The sequence below is a fragment of the Dendrobium catenatum genome, unplaced genomic scaffold, assembly GCF_001605985.2.
Source record: "Dendrobium catenatum unplaced genomic scaffold, ASM160598v2 fragScaff_scaffold_439, whole genome shotgun sequence".
NCBI lineage: Eukaryota > Viridiplantae > Streptophyta > Magnoliopsida > Asparagales > Orchidaceae > Dendrobium > Dendrobium catenatum.
The window spans coordinates 81,780-96,179 of NW_021318901.1; the positions used below are offsets into that span (position 1 = coordinate 81,780).

Here is a 14,400-nt window from a genome sequence, read left to right on the forward strand (position 1 = left end):
TTTAGTAGAATAAAACTGTCGGATTATTTTCACTCAAATTAACTTTGGTAAAATTAATCAAAATCATCATTACTATTAATTACATTCACCAAATCACTAAATATGAATATACTCTAAACTCATCAAATTTAAAGTTATTCAATGTTGAAAGTAGTCCATAGCTTAAACCCTATTCGACACTCTAATAATGAACTTGCTTAAATGACTCACGAAGTCACAAGCTCATCAAAAGTGCTCATCCTTAGAACTTGACTAATTATTCAAATAACTCATACGTCGACTCAAGGTTCAACAAAAATTACTCATATATAGTTTTGTCTTATATTTGGACTTGCTTAAAATTCTCGTACGGTGAGCAAACTATAAGATAAATGACTTAGATCACTTAGCATATCTATCTTAGCTCACACCTACAAATAAGGTGTCATTTCGAGCATGAGGAGCATGACGTAACCATATACTTTGATTTAAAACTTTATTGAAATATCTCTAAATTCTCTAATAGATTATTTATCACATATCGCTCCCTTTAGCTTGAATTTATGTAGCATTTTTCTATCTAAGAGGTCAATATAGCCCATTATAAGCCAAATCACTAAAGACATTATTTGAATCCTAATATCTTCTCCCTCTTTGCTCTTTTAATAGTTTTGCATTAGGAGAAATTATTACGTGCGGTCACCAGATGCCATCCGGAAGCCAATTAGGATGCATCACATCACTAATTTACTATGTACCGTTGTGTATCGGGTGATGTGGCGCGTCTCGATTGGCCACCGAACGGTCTAGTGTCACATGTAATAATTTCTTCTATATTAGAGTCTTAGTACTTTCTATAAGCAACATTGAATCTAAATTTTTTGACGATAACATGAGTATGAAAATATATATGATATTGAGTGTTCCGAGAAAAATGATATCGCAATAACCACGACTATGACCAGCTTCAACGCACGAACGCATGGAGCATTATTTGACTAAGATGACCTATTGAATACTTGTTTGTTCTCTAGTAGGATTATCTTGGCATGAGGACTTCTAAAAAAATTGCCTTAGTTGCATTTCTTAAAGGAGAATATAAATCAAGAGAAGGTGAATTCATGTGTAATAGATACTATATTTATTTTTAAACTTCATCAATTAAAAATTAATGGTGTAAGATAAATGATCTAAATAAATGTTAATGACAATTAAGTACAATTAAACTTAAAATGTGCGACTAAAAAGATAAAAATCCACACAAGGCATCACGTGCCATTGACACGAGAGAGATCTAGCGCGCAACAGTCGGACGGAACAGCGAGGAATGGGAACAGGCGCAGGCCAGATAGAGAACAAAGGAAGAACGAGGAAGGGTTCTTACCAGAATAAAGCAGAGAGAGCAAAGCAGAAAGGGATTAAAAAAGAGGTTTTGGCATAAAAAATAGCGGCTTTGTGCTCCCTTAATTATCCTCTACCATTTTTGTCGTCTCATTCTCACTCTCAGTCGTTTTCTCGCGGAGATTCTCCTGCCGACATTGGAGCTCCGGCGATTACAGATCTAAAAGAGTTCGGAATCCCGTTAAGCGCCATCGAATCCTGGGATGGAATCGATCATTGCCCGGGCTCTCGAGTACACGCTCAAGTACTGGCTTAAATCTTTCTCCAGGGATCAGTTTAAGCTCCAGGGCCGCACCGCTCAGCTATCCAATCTAGGTAATTCTACTTATCACCCAATTATCTGGTGGAGATAAAAAAATAAAAGAGAGAGAGAGAAAGAAGCCCCGAATTTCTGTGCTTGGTTTGTTTATAGTTTGCTAAATTTCACTCCTTTCCCTGATTGATTCCGAGTAGACATTAATGGGGACGCGCTACATGCGAGCCTCGGCCTGCCCCTGGCTCTGAATGTGACCACCGCACGAGTTGGGAAGCTGGAGATCACGGTATTTTCTCATTTGGTGGCTTGATTTGTTCACGCGGTCAAATTTAACTGTTTTTAAGATTTTGGATTTCTTGGAGTTGCTTGAAGGTTGTAGTTTGCAAGCACATTTTTAATTTGTTTCTTGCTTGCTTGGAAGTGCAGCTACCTGCCGTTTCTTACGTTCAAACGGATCCGATTGTTGTCCAAATCGACAGACTTGATCTGGTACTCGAGGAGAAATCTGAGGAAGACAATGAGTGGAGCTCGAGCAGGTTATCCCTTTTCATAAGACGCGTGCTTTTGATTACGTTTGATTCATGGTTTCTGAGTTTTGCTTACTTGTTACAGTGTCCAGTCGTCAACAAGCGCTGCAAAGGGCAGTGGATATGGATTTGCTGACAAGGTATAACCTTGGCTACATGTTCAAGTATTTCCTATTTTTAGAGCGATCGAACTTATGACATCTAGATTTTAGCTTATCTGATGGTCATAATATATGACAAATCAAAAGATTATAATCTTTATTGATTGCTCTAAAAATATTATATTCTTTAAATAAGATAGCATTAAACCAAAAACTTCATTTGAGTAATTGTTATGGACATAGCACACTATCCAAATAACATTAGAACGAACAACCCTTATTTGAGAGGAGGATGGAAGAGCCAATTGATAGCAATGTGATTTAATTAGTTTATCATCTTTATGATCTCTCAAAGAGTAATGTAGTATTAAACATGGATTTTCAGATTGCAGATGGAATGACTTTGGAAGTACGAACAGTTAATCTTATGCTTGAAACACGGGGTGGCACTCGACGGCAAGGAGGCTCTGCTTGGTAAATTGATTATATATCTTGCCTCGGTGATTATTTGCACTATTATATGCTTTTTATGATATTATGTTGTATGGAGCATGCATATTTTTCCATTGTGTTCAAAGAGCACATTTGTTGATTGTTAATTTTGTAATTATTGTTGATAGAAGTAAGGACTTGAGTGTGATAGTTAATAATCTCGCAGTTAAAATTGAGTAGCATTTCTCTGTACAAATAACTTATTATGAAGAATTGGATTGGTAAATACAAGGAGAATGATTCTATATTATTCGATTGATGGTTTATATTTTTTGGCTAATCTCATAAAAAAAAATGAATGTTTTGAGGTTATTTGAACTTTTCTCGTGCAATTCTTTGTAGTCTTGTCAAAAATTAAGTTTTAACAATTCTTATAGTAAATAAATAAATAAAAATATTTGGCAATTCAATAAACATTCTTTGAGTGTTTTGCTCTAGATATACAAGATAAAATCTTTGGACTGTATGTACAATATTGGGGCTTCTATAATTTCCTTTTGCTTTTATGTACATGCTTTGATTTGTTCATTAAAACCTTGGCTATATGTATATCTAAAGGTTTCTCAATATTAAATGTATCATCTGTACACGATTAACTCTTACCAGGTCATCGCCATTGGCAGCTATTACAATTCGCAACCTTTGGTTATATACAACTAATGAAAATTGGGAGGTAATTTTTATTGTTCCACTTCTTCTTTAGCTGACTTGATTATTACCTCAAGTTTCTCATGAGAAAAATATTATGGTCCAGGTTGTCAACTTGAAGGAAGCAAGGGACTTCTCCAATAATACAAAATTCATTTATGTTTTCAAGGTTCTTAGGCTTATGAATCCTCTTTGTGCAATATGAACTAATAACCCCTGAAGATTTTTTTGTGCCACGATTTTCTGGAAATTAATTACGCTATTTCTATTATCTGCAGAAGTTGGAATGGAATTCTCTATCAATTGATCTCTTGCCTCATCCTGATATGCTTTCGGATTCACAATTATCCTCAAGCAATGGAATGAATGGAAGAGATAATGATGGTGCAAAAAGGGTGTTCTTTGGGGGTGAAAGGTTTTTGGAAGGAATCTCTGGGCAAGCCTATGTAATGAAGTTTCTTTTTTTGGGGGGGAATAAATAAAATTATTATTCTTTTTTCATGACTTAGATTGCTGATTTCTTCAACTTCAGATAACAGTGCAAAGGACCCAACAAAATAGTCCGCTGGGTCTGGAGGTTCAGCTACATATCACTGAAGCTGTATCTCCTGCTTTTAGTGAACCAGGTATACATATTGTCATTAGATATAAAAACATAACAAAACTTTGCATATTTATTTATTTGTTTTTGTATTAGCAGGTTTACGTGCTTTTCTTCGGTTCATGACGGGATTGTATGTTTGTTTGAATAGGGGAGATGTTGACCCAAAGGCTCAGCAGGTTCTATGTCATCTTCATCATACTTTGTGATTAATTGTAATATCTAGAAGATGTTATACTAATTTCAATCTTATTTTTCCATTGTTAATCTGATTAAGTACAGCGCTCCGCTGAGGCTGCTGGTCGTTCCTTGGTTTCGATTATCGTAGATCATATTTTTCTCTGCATCAAGGATGTTGGTATGTTTCTATTCCCAATAACTAAAATGGAAGGATGGGTTTTAGCCTTTATGTTGAGACCACATTTAATTTAAGTTCCCCAACTATTTATTTATGCATGATCATAATTATTTTATTTGTCAATTTCAGATTTTCAGCTCGAACTTCTAATGCAGTCACTTTCTTTCTCTAGGGTAATACATTATCTCTAAAGCCTGCACTCTTTTAGAACATTACGCTCTTATTATATTATTTTGAATTTCATCTTACGATTTCTGATGAAATTAAGCTTATTTTCCTTTATTCTGTATTTTGTACTGGAATTGATAAATTTGGGTTCTTAAATGGGAATACTAGAAGTATTTCTAAATGGTTGTGTCTATATATTGTCAAACAGATAAAATCAAAATTTTAGCTTGAATGCAGAGAACACTATTAGCCCGTTGTTGTAATCATGCAAAATGCAATAAGAAGTGCATTTTTGTTTTCTTCGAAGAATGAAACACGAACAAATCATGGCTCTATATTTTATTGATGTGTAATCTAACAAGTAATAAATCAAAGAATGGATACAAGGCAACCAACTGCTTCTGATATGATAATCCTAGAATAAAATCAATACTATTTTATATTTTCCTACCTGATGACAAGTCATTAGGACAAATATATAGAAATCAAATAACACTTGCTCAACATCATTAAGGAAAGTTAAATTTTAGGAGCAACCTTAGACAACAAAATAGGCATTCAAGCATATATATTGCATGCCCTTGTGAGCTCTCTTTCTCAAATGCTAGTTGACTCCGAATATGCAAAGATTTTTTTTATTTCATTAGGAATTGATTGTTTTGTAGATTCAATTTCACTCATAGGTATTGTAGGTTTCAGAAGTAGTTGTCTTGTACAAGTCTTGGAAGCATAAGTATTAGACCTTTCAAAACGAGTTATATTTAGATTGTATAACCAAGATCTATTTAAAATAAAATAAACAATGTTAGAGATAACACATAGCACTAAATTCGCACATTTGGGACAAAAATAATAGTTTTGTTATATCTCTATGGCTATGGATGTTATTCATGTTTTATATTCACATGGCCATGATATATTTTAAAGGGTTAAATCACAAAATGGTTCCTAATTATTCATGTGGCTAATTTAATCTCAGAGTATCATATTTTTTCAATTTAGTATCTCAATTATGTAAAATTGATTCAAAATTCTCCCACAAGGACAAATTGAGATTAATTTATATGGTTAAAAGGACAAATTGATCAATTTTGTATCACAATTTCTATATGAAAGACCATTTTAGTTCATTTTGTATAGTTGAGGGACTAAATTGGATAAATGTGCTACTCTGGGACTAAATTGGCCACACACGAATATTTGGGGACTATTTTGAGATTTAATCTTATATTAATAGTGGCATTCAAATAATTCTCATTATTAATGAGCTTGTAAAGCTTTCTCTCATGTTGAAATATATTTAAAAATTGTTGTTCTATTCCATTCAAACTCAAGCCAAGGTGTAGTTATGATGCAACACATGACATTCTTTCAAAGAATTTTTAACTAAAGCATCTTGATAATCATTTATATTCTTATCAAACTCTTGAACATCATCATATTCGTTGATTTCACTGTTTTCCTCTTCCACATTAGTATATTAGTATATAAGTTATCTTTGGGACACTCATTGACATAATGATCAATTTGATGGCTTCTAAATATGTCATCATTTACACCACAGTTTTGATGTGCATAATTTCTATAAGTTCTAGTACCAAACATCCTGTAATGTCTATCATAATTGTTTTCCTACGTCCTATCATTTCTAACTTTCTATTCATCATTATGATTGGAATTGGTTCAAGTTCACATGCACTAACTTAATTGGTTTAAAAAATTTCAATTTGTGTTTCAGCCAAATAAATGTCATCACAAAAATCTTTTTGTTTATTTAATAGTTCTATCAATTAATTTGACAAAGTAGTTAAAATTTCATACCTTTCACGATATGTTGAATTACATCAAATTAGCCTTGGTTTTGAGTGTTATGTTAAGACAACGTAAAGCTTTGGTATGACCTTGGGCTCTTAATGCAAATAGGATGATTCAACGAATGTAGATCACACAAAAGAAATGAAGATTCACAATCAAAGACCAATAAATACACAAATATCCTCCATTTTTAGCTGTATGAGAAATTAAATAAAAAATAATAATGCAATGATTGATTAAATTTGAAGAAAATAATAAAAAATTAGATCCTAAAATTATCAACGGGCAATTAAAAATTTGCATTGCAATTGAAATCCTAGTTGTAGCAAATTTTAACAAAAATTGGACTTTTGCAACATCAATAACAAAATATTTAGATGAAAAAGATTAATGAGATAGATTAACAGAGTGAGGAAGATCCATGCCTCATGCCAGTACAATGAGATAACTTCTTTCATAATTTGCTTATTGAATTTGCAGAACACTCAAAGGAATCTTACATGCAATAAGTATATGTATTGTTGTAAATAAGATTATGGAATTTTATTGCATCAAAAGCTTAATAATTTATTTGTCTGAGGTAACTATTATAGGTTCTCAATCTAAAGTCAGTAGATATGGTTGCCACAAAATCAACCCATATAATCTAGCAACTCAAATTTAAATTTCAATTATTTTGATAACTACTGAGCCACAAGATTGTTTTATAACTATTGTTCTACAACATAGAAGACACCAATACGTGATCATATTTTCATCCTCTTTTTGTGCCAAATTGTTCTTCCCTAATGTCTTCTTTTTAACTGATAAAATGATCCATCGTCTTCATAATTCTCTTCCTCTAAATCTAAGATTGTTATATTATAAGATGGTCAAGTAATTTTTGACCTCAAGGTGAGGTTTTTCATGAAAAAATATTTTGGAGTTCGCTTGATGATCGATGGCTCGAATATAAAACTCAAAGACTCTCATATTCACATTTCATACCAAATTGGTCTAAATGGAACTCATTATGGCATGTGCATCATTCGATATTTGTATATTTTTTCTTTTCTTTTCCTTCATAGAAATAAGCCAATAAGTATGTCCACTTAAGTGAGTATTAATTAAACCATTAGCTCTACAAGGCCAAGCAGAGCTACTACGATAACCCACCACAGAAGTAAAGCTACCAGCATTAAGATGGAGCAACAGAAAAAAGTTGAGGAAAAGAAAAAAAAAAAAAACCTTTTACACATGCTTTAAACTAGAAAAGCAAACCTGAAAAACCAATTCAGTGGCAGTGTCATAACAATGACAATATTCGTCCATCAGTCAAATTGGATATGTAATTATTGGAATAATTGTTGGACGCTCAAATGATGGATATGCAAGCAGGATAACTTATATGTAGTTCAATATCTCCATGAATCTAGGAACTTTTGCTTGCATTATACCATTTAGTCTATGTACTAGAACTGATAACATTCGAGATTATGCAAGATTATACTCAAAAGATCCTAAACAATGACAGCCTGAGCAAAAGAATACACAAATACTTTAAAATAAGCCATCATTGTCTTTATTTCTCCTTAAGATTCTTGATGGATTAAACAGGAGGCTCGTTCTAGGAGAAGTATAAAATAATTTGGTGCCAATGGCAACCATAGCTCTCAATCTCCTATGATCATCAGTGGGAGGTGATACAACATCGGAGAGTAAACTGGAAGAGTGCAGGTAAAGAACTGGAAAGTACTTAAGGTTTTGAAACGGAATAGAGCAAGTTGCAATTGCAAAACTCTGGAACATATCTTCATCTATAACTTCAATTAAAAAAAAAAGAACTTCAATTATTCCCATGGCCCAAAGGGAAGTTCAGCAGGCAGCACTGGGGTTTACTGCACAGCAGAATGACACATGAAGTGATCCCTTCGGTATTTCATTGTGGAACTGCCCATTCAGATGGCTATTTTTTGTGTCTCTTTACTCCGGAAGTGCATGCTCTGCATTTTTAACAACAATTCCTAAGCCTTTACTCCACTTGTGCAAGGGATAGGACACCAGTCCTCTTCAGATATGCCTTGGGTGTGGAATATTATGTGGGTGTGTTTTGGATATAAACCACAAATATTACAAGGATTTTGGACATTATGAACCAGCTGTATTTTTTTTTTTGGGATGAGGCACCATACCCATTGTTTTATTCCCTATGAAATACAACACTTTAAAAATATAATATTCTTTTGGCAGATCTCAGTACTTTTTCTGACCATCTTTTGTCTTTATAACATTTTTCAGGCTAGCGTATCTGATGGCGAGATTACGAAAAATTTGACTCAAGTTATGGTTGGTGGACTGTTTCTAAGGTAATCGAAATTTCACAAGTTTTTACCATTATTTAGTTGTATGTATTATATTCATAAATGTATGCTAGGTTAGAAAATCTTAGTATAATTTGTTAAATTTTAAGTCGTTCACAATCAACTCCTCTTTTTCACCTTTATGGCATTCTAAATCAATTAGCTTTACGTCAACAAGCGATGGCGGCATAATCAGGGGGGGTGGCGGGCGGGCGGTGTTGTTGTCGATGAAGACAAGAAATGGCATTTTTTGGTTGAGGGTAGAATAAGTTGAGGGTGGATCGTGGATACATGCCTCTCAAGCTAATGGTTATGGTAACACAATCATGTTTTGCCTATATGGGTTATCTTTTGTTTCAAAGGCATATTAGTAAGACATGATTTTATGGCATGCTTGTAATTGTAATGTGATATAGTTAATTTTTCTAATTTTAAATAAATAACGCCAACTTCAAAATAATCAGCATTGCTCCTAAAACATCTCATGGTCATGGAAAAGATGATAATTGCTTAGTGATATAATGCACAAAAACAGATTGATATCAGTTTCGTCTGGATTTACAAGTCAAAATCAATTTTCTGTATTCTAGTTTCTAATCAATATTGTTATTATTGGTTGAAAAAGTGACTGAATTTCATCCAATCTACTACAATTTAAGATGTTTTAAACTGAATTTAATATTTAGTTCGTATTCTGTAAAAAGTTAACAAGTATTTGAATGTTCCCAGGGATACCTTTGCTAGCCCTCCGTGCACTTTAGTTCAGCCATCAATGCAAGCTGTTCCAGAGGAATCTCTGCAAATTCCAGAATTTGGTTTGTTTTCTGTTTTTTCCTTCATTTTTCGTGCCTGATTCTGTCAATTTTTTGGGGACTGGTAATATAATTGTCTTATTTGAAGTTAACCCGATTATATTTATTCTATTTCAATCAGGAAAGAATTTTTCTCCACCAATCTATCCTTTTGGAGATAAGCAGATAAAGTTCAATATTGATGTGCCTCTTATTCGTCTCTATTCTCTTCAGATTACTCCTTCGCCTTCCCCCCCAACCTTTGCTTCTCAGACGGTCATTGACTGTCAACCTCTTTCGGTATGTCGTGGAGTTTATTATGACAGAATAATAAGCACAGAAGAAATTTATTTTCTTTGTTTTATTTCAGATTATTCTCCAGGAAGAATCATGTTTGAGGATCTCCTCTTTCTTAGCTGATGGTGTGGCTGTGAATCCTGGCACTGTCTTGCCTGATTTCTCCATCAATTCCTTGCTGTTCACTCTGAAAGAGTTGGATCTAACTATTCCTTTGGACTTTAAAAAGCCTGTTGGCCTTTATTCAACTAGAGAATTCCATTCTCCTGCCTGCTTTTCTGGTGCAAGGCTTCATGTGGCAGATTTGTATTTCTTGCAATCACCATCAATAAGATGCAATTTACTGAATTTGGACAAAGATCCTGCTTGCTTTAGCTTCTGGGATCACCAACCTATTGATGCCAGCCAAAAGAAGTGGACAACTCAAGCTTCTCTGCTTAGTCTTTCACTTGAAACCTGCAATAGCTTGATAGCAGAGCAGACACGGCCCGCGAATTCGCCCACGGGGCTCTGGAAGTGTGTTGAAGTGCACAAAGCCTGCTTCGAGGCAGCTATGGTCACTCCAGATGGCAGACCTTTGGTTGATGTGCCCCCTCCAGGAGGTGTTGTTAGAATAGGAGTTTCTTGTCAAGGATATTCATCAAACACTTCTGTTGAGCAGCTACTCTTTGTCTTAGATATCTATGCTTATTTTGGTAAAGTTAGTGAAAATATTAATAAAGTTTGTAAAAACAGTAACAGCAGAAGCGGGTTTTTGGGTAAGAAGTTTATGGAAAAGCTTCCTAGTGACACTGTAGTTAGTTTAACTGTAAGTAGCCTACGTCTTATGTTTCGTGAGTCTTATTCTTTGGATGTTCAAGGTATTCCTTTAGTTCAGTTCACCGGAGAAGATTTCTTCATGAAAGTTTCCCACCAGACTCTGGGTGGTGCTTTCGCCGTGTCGACCAGTTTGCTTTGGAACAGTGTGTGTATCAACTGTGTAGATGATGTGTTACCTCCCAGGAGGTTCATAGGTGCTGCTTGTGAGCATGACTTGCAGGGAGATGAGAATGGTTTCCCTCAAATGAGACCTGTTTGTTGGATTGATAACCGGAGTAAGAATCAAATCCATGCAGTCCCATTTCTTGATGTGTCTATCTTGCATGTTGTGCCTTACAAAATGCAAGATGTTGAATGCCATAGCTTGAATGTCTCTGCAAAAATTTCTGGTGTGAGGCTTGGTGGTGGAATGAACTATACCGAGGCTCTTTTGCATCGGTTTGGCATCCTTGGACCCGATGGCGGCCCCGGTGACAGTCTCACAAAAGGATTGGAAAATTTGTCTTCTGGGCCTCTTGCAAATCTCTTCAGACCATCATCACTGATGGATACCAGCAAGGAAAATAGTATGTACCTCTTTATCCCTGCTTTTGGCTACTGTAAATTTTCCTTTTGCATGTTCAAACCGCATGGAACATCAAAATTTTGGGAATTCGGGAATTTTATTTCACATGCTGGATCTGGTTTGTATATTTGTATGATTATTTTATCATAAATATAACTAACATTCTGAGTTCCTTGTAATAAATTACTAGATTAGAAACATGCAGTAATTTCATAATGTTGACAATTTTTCCTGCTTGGGAAGTTTTCCACAACACTGCTTTTTGTTTTGTTTGAGGGTTTCCTCACAAAATTTAACTTGTTTATTTCCTGTAACATGTATTAAATTGAGAGGACAATCTGCAATGACTAAGGTTTCAAGGATTGCATTATAGAGGATCTTGAAATATGCCTTCAATGTGCATGTGTGGAGCATTATAAAAATGTTGTAACTGTTGAAATATTAAAGTTTGAAGGAGTTTTATAAGGCTTCATTGTTATGATTGTTGCCTTTATTTATCGGTCTAATCCAAACTATTTGAAGTTGGCTTCGTCAATGACATGGAATCTAATTTCCGCATTTTTGAATACTCTTTAATATTTAAAATTCGAAAAAAAAATAGCTCTATCGAAGTGGCGGCCTAGTTTACTCTTTTTTTTTGTCAAGTGCCTTACATCTTATGAGTATCATCTGATACAAACATTTTTGACTAAAAATTCAGCAGAGGATCCAGTGATGCTTTTGGAGCTAGGAATGCCGGATGACATTGATGTGTCCATAGAGTTGAAAAATTGGTTGTTTGCTCTTGAAGGAACAGAGGAGATGAGAGAAGGGTGGCAGTATTGCAATGGGGAGAATTTCACTAGAGAGGAAATGTGTTGGCACACCACATTCCAGAATTTACAAATGAAAGCAAAAAGATCTCGCAGAAGTCATTCATATGGAACAGGAAAGTTGCAGAAGGCCGGGAACCATCCTTTGGAATTGATTGTGGTAAGACTGTTTAGTTTCTCAAATCCGTGAAAATATTTTTATTCCCCTGTTAAATAACAAGGCTATACAATTCAGAGCTGTGAACCATTTTTTTCAACGCACTCAAATGACGAATTTCGGGTTTTACAAATTTATATATATATATATATATATATTTTAATAATCCTATTTCAATAGATGTTACAACTATTTCATTTATACTTTTTACTCCACTCGTCCTTTTTATCTTTCTCAAATTTAAATCTAATTTTAGCATGGAACAAATTCAATCTCCACAAGGCATCTGCAATAGCATGAAGAAATTCAGGTTCTTGTCTTCGTCTACTTTTGTTCTGTTAGGAAATACCTGAAGTTCACAAGTAAATCCTAACGATCTTGACAGAAACAACGAGAAAGATCCACAAATCCAATGGAAAAATTATAAAACAGTAATTTTTTATTGCAATAATCAAACTATCGGAAGGAAAATAGCAAGATACAATCGATCCTCTATTCAAGAGGAGGATCTATCTCTCCCAAATCTCTTGACGCTGCTAGAGCCCAAAGATCTAAGAGATCTCAAATTTCAGCCAATTTCGAGACAAACTATTTAATGCATACAATCCAAAAGGAAATCTCTAAACAACCCCTACTTTGAAATTTCCCTTCTAACTCCCTTGAAAAACCTTCCTAAGCAGCTTTGTTAAACTTCGGCGGTCAGATCAAGCATACAAGAGGCGGAACTTCTCCGCCTGTTTCGCACGGGCCGGTCTCATAGGACCTGCTAGCTAGACCGGTCTAACATGTTCCATTGACCAACAATCCTCCATTAGAACATATTCTGCACCTGTTTCACAGTATGATCCTTGAGATTTCACGCAACTGGTCATGCCTCCCCCTTCAATTGATTGTAAAATCAATTACTTAAAAACCATTTTATCAAGGGCATCCTTATATTACAGGGACATATAGTAACATATATATTTTTTAGCTTTGTTGCTTTCTTCCTAGAAAATCCTTGTGTATATTCATGATTTGATTGGTTTACAATTGTATTTAACATTCCTGGTCTTTGTGTGGCACCCATTCTTCAGCTTTTACTATTTTAATTGTGCTGAAGATGATATTCTCGTGTACTTGCAGGTGGGCATTGAGGGTTTGCAGGCCTTGAAGCCTAGGTCCGGCAACGCTCACTCCGAAGTAGGCACTCTAGGAGCCATTAGTGATACCGGAGGTGTTAATATTGAAGCTCAATTAGTTCTTTCTGATCCTGAGAGCGCCGAGGAAGCCAAGTGGACTGTAGAGAATATCAGATTCTCGGTTAAACAACCAGTAATACATTTCATTTCATCCCTTTGTAATTTGCTATTTTGATCAGCCTGGATGGATCATATAGATCATTCTCCACTTAATACTTGTGTGCAGATAGAGGCGGTTGTCTCGAAGGACGAACTTGAGCACCTTGCCGCACTTTGCAGGTCGGAAGTGGACTCAATGGGAAGGATTGCTGCAGGTATTCTGCGGGTTTTAAAGCTCGAGGACTCGATCGGCCTGGCTACTATAGATCAGCTCAGCCATCTTGGTACAATTACTCAACTGGAATATTCTTACATCTTCATATTACCATTTGTTTTGTTAATTAAAGCATTTTACTTGCAGGAAGTGAGAGCTTAGACAAAATCTTTAGTGCTTCAGATAAACTTAGCAGGCGCAGTAGCATCAGCAATGTAAACTTCACACCTACATCAAACGCCATTGTTGGGAGTCCAAATACTAACTTGAATTCCACCATTTCTTTACTGGAAACTGAGCTTCAAGAATCACAGGAAAAGTGCTCGGCCCTTCTTTCCGCATTTGGCAGCTCATTAGATTCATCTGAACATGTTTCAGATATCAAGAAGCTTAAAGAACAACTGGAGAATATGCAGACTTTGCTGACAAGAATGAGGACTTTGCTTTAGTTCATAAGCTTCAAATTTTTGGCCTACGTTCTGTGTTTTCATTCTTTACTTGTTCATATATTTGTATGTAGGTTGTAAACTATAGGATAGAATAAGGAAACTGGATGGCAGTTATGGTTTAGCAAGCTGAGATCTGTTTGGTAATGGCTTTTCTATCGCTTCAGCTTCCAAAAACCAAACGTGAGGTCAGTGTAGGGTTGTAAGGTTTTTATTACATTAGCTTAGTATTCATTTATATACGATATGCTTATATTTGTTTGTTTAAAAAATTGAGTAAATTTGAATTTCAAAAATTGATATTTAAATGATCAAGCTAAATTATTTGTCTATT

At 34.9% G+C, this 14,400-nt stretch overlaps 1 protein-coding gene across 3 annotated transcripts; it reads left to right on the plus strand.

Moving 5' to 3' along the window:
• Positions 1 to 1,252: 1,252 nt before the first annotated feature.
• LOC110108097 lies at positions 1,253 to 14,338 on the plus strand. 3 transcript variants are annotated; one of them, XM_028694282.1, is made up of 21 exons: positions 1,253 to 1,408; positions 1,539 to 1,695; positions 1,834 to 1,922; positions 2,063 to 2,172; positions 2,249 to 2,303; positions 2,650 to 2,738; positions 3,363 to 3,429; positions 3,511 to 3,573; positions 3,683 to 3,850; positions 3,937 to 4,030; positions 4,105 to 4,184; positions 4,288 to 4,363; positions 4,493 to 4,536; positions 8,624 to 8,691; positions 9,415 to 9,500; positions 9,619 to 9,776; positions 9,847 to 11,158; positions 11,858 to 12,129; positions 13,252 to 13,440; positions 13,534 to 13,690; positions 13,768 to 14,338. In XM_028694282.1, the coding sequence occupies exons 2-21, from the start codon at positions 1,584 to 1,586 to the stop codon at positions 14,067 to 14,069; spliced, it is 3,591 nt and encodes a 1,196-aa protein (XP_028550115.1). In that variant the 5' UTR covers positions 1,253 to 1,408; positions 1,539 to 1,583; the 3' UTR covers positions 14,070 to 14,338. The 3 variants fall into 3 exon arrangements, with proteins under 3 accessions (XP_028550115.1, XP_020694269.1, XP_020694270.1); XM_020838610.2 differs by having other exon boundaries at positions 1,258 to 1,408; positions 1,503 to 1,695; XM_020838611.2 differs by lacking the exon at positions 1,253 to 1,408 and having other exon boundaries at positions 1,584 to 1,695; positions 11,861 to 12,129; positions 13,768 to 14,069.
• Positions 14,339 to 14,400: the final 62 nt, after the last annotated feature.

Coding starts and splice junctions, on each gene's coding strand:
- LOC110108097 (XM_028694282.1), top strand. CDS start 1,584: ATGGAATCGATCATTGCCCGGGCTCTCGAGTACACGCTCAAGTACTGG. Junction 3,851..3,936: donor GAATCTCTGGGCAAGCCTAT/GTAATGAAGTTT, acceptor CTTCAACTTCAG/ATAACAGTGCAAAGGACCCA. Junction 8,692..9,414: donor GTTGGTGGACTGTTTCTAAG/GTAATCGAAATT, acceptor GAATGTTCCCAG/GGATACCTTTGCTAGCCCTC.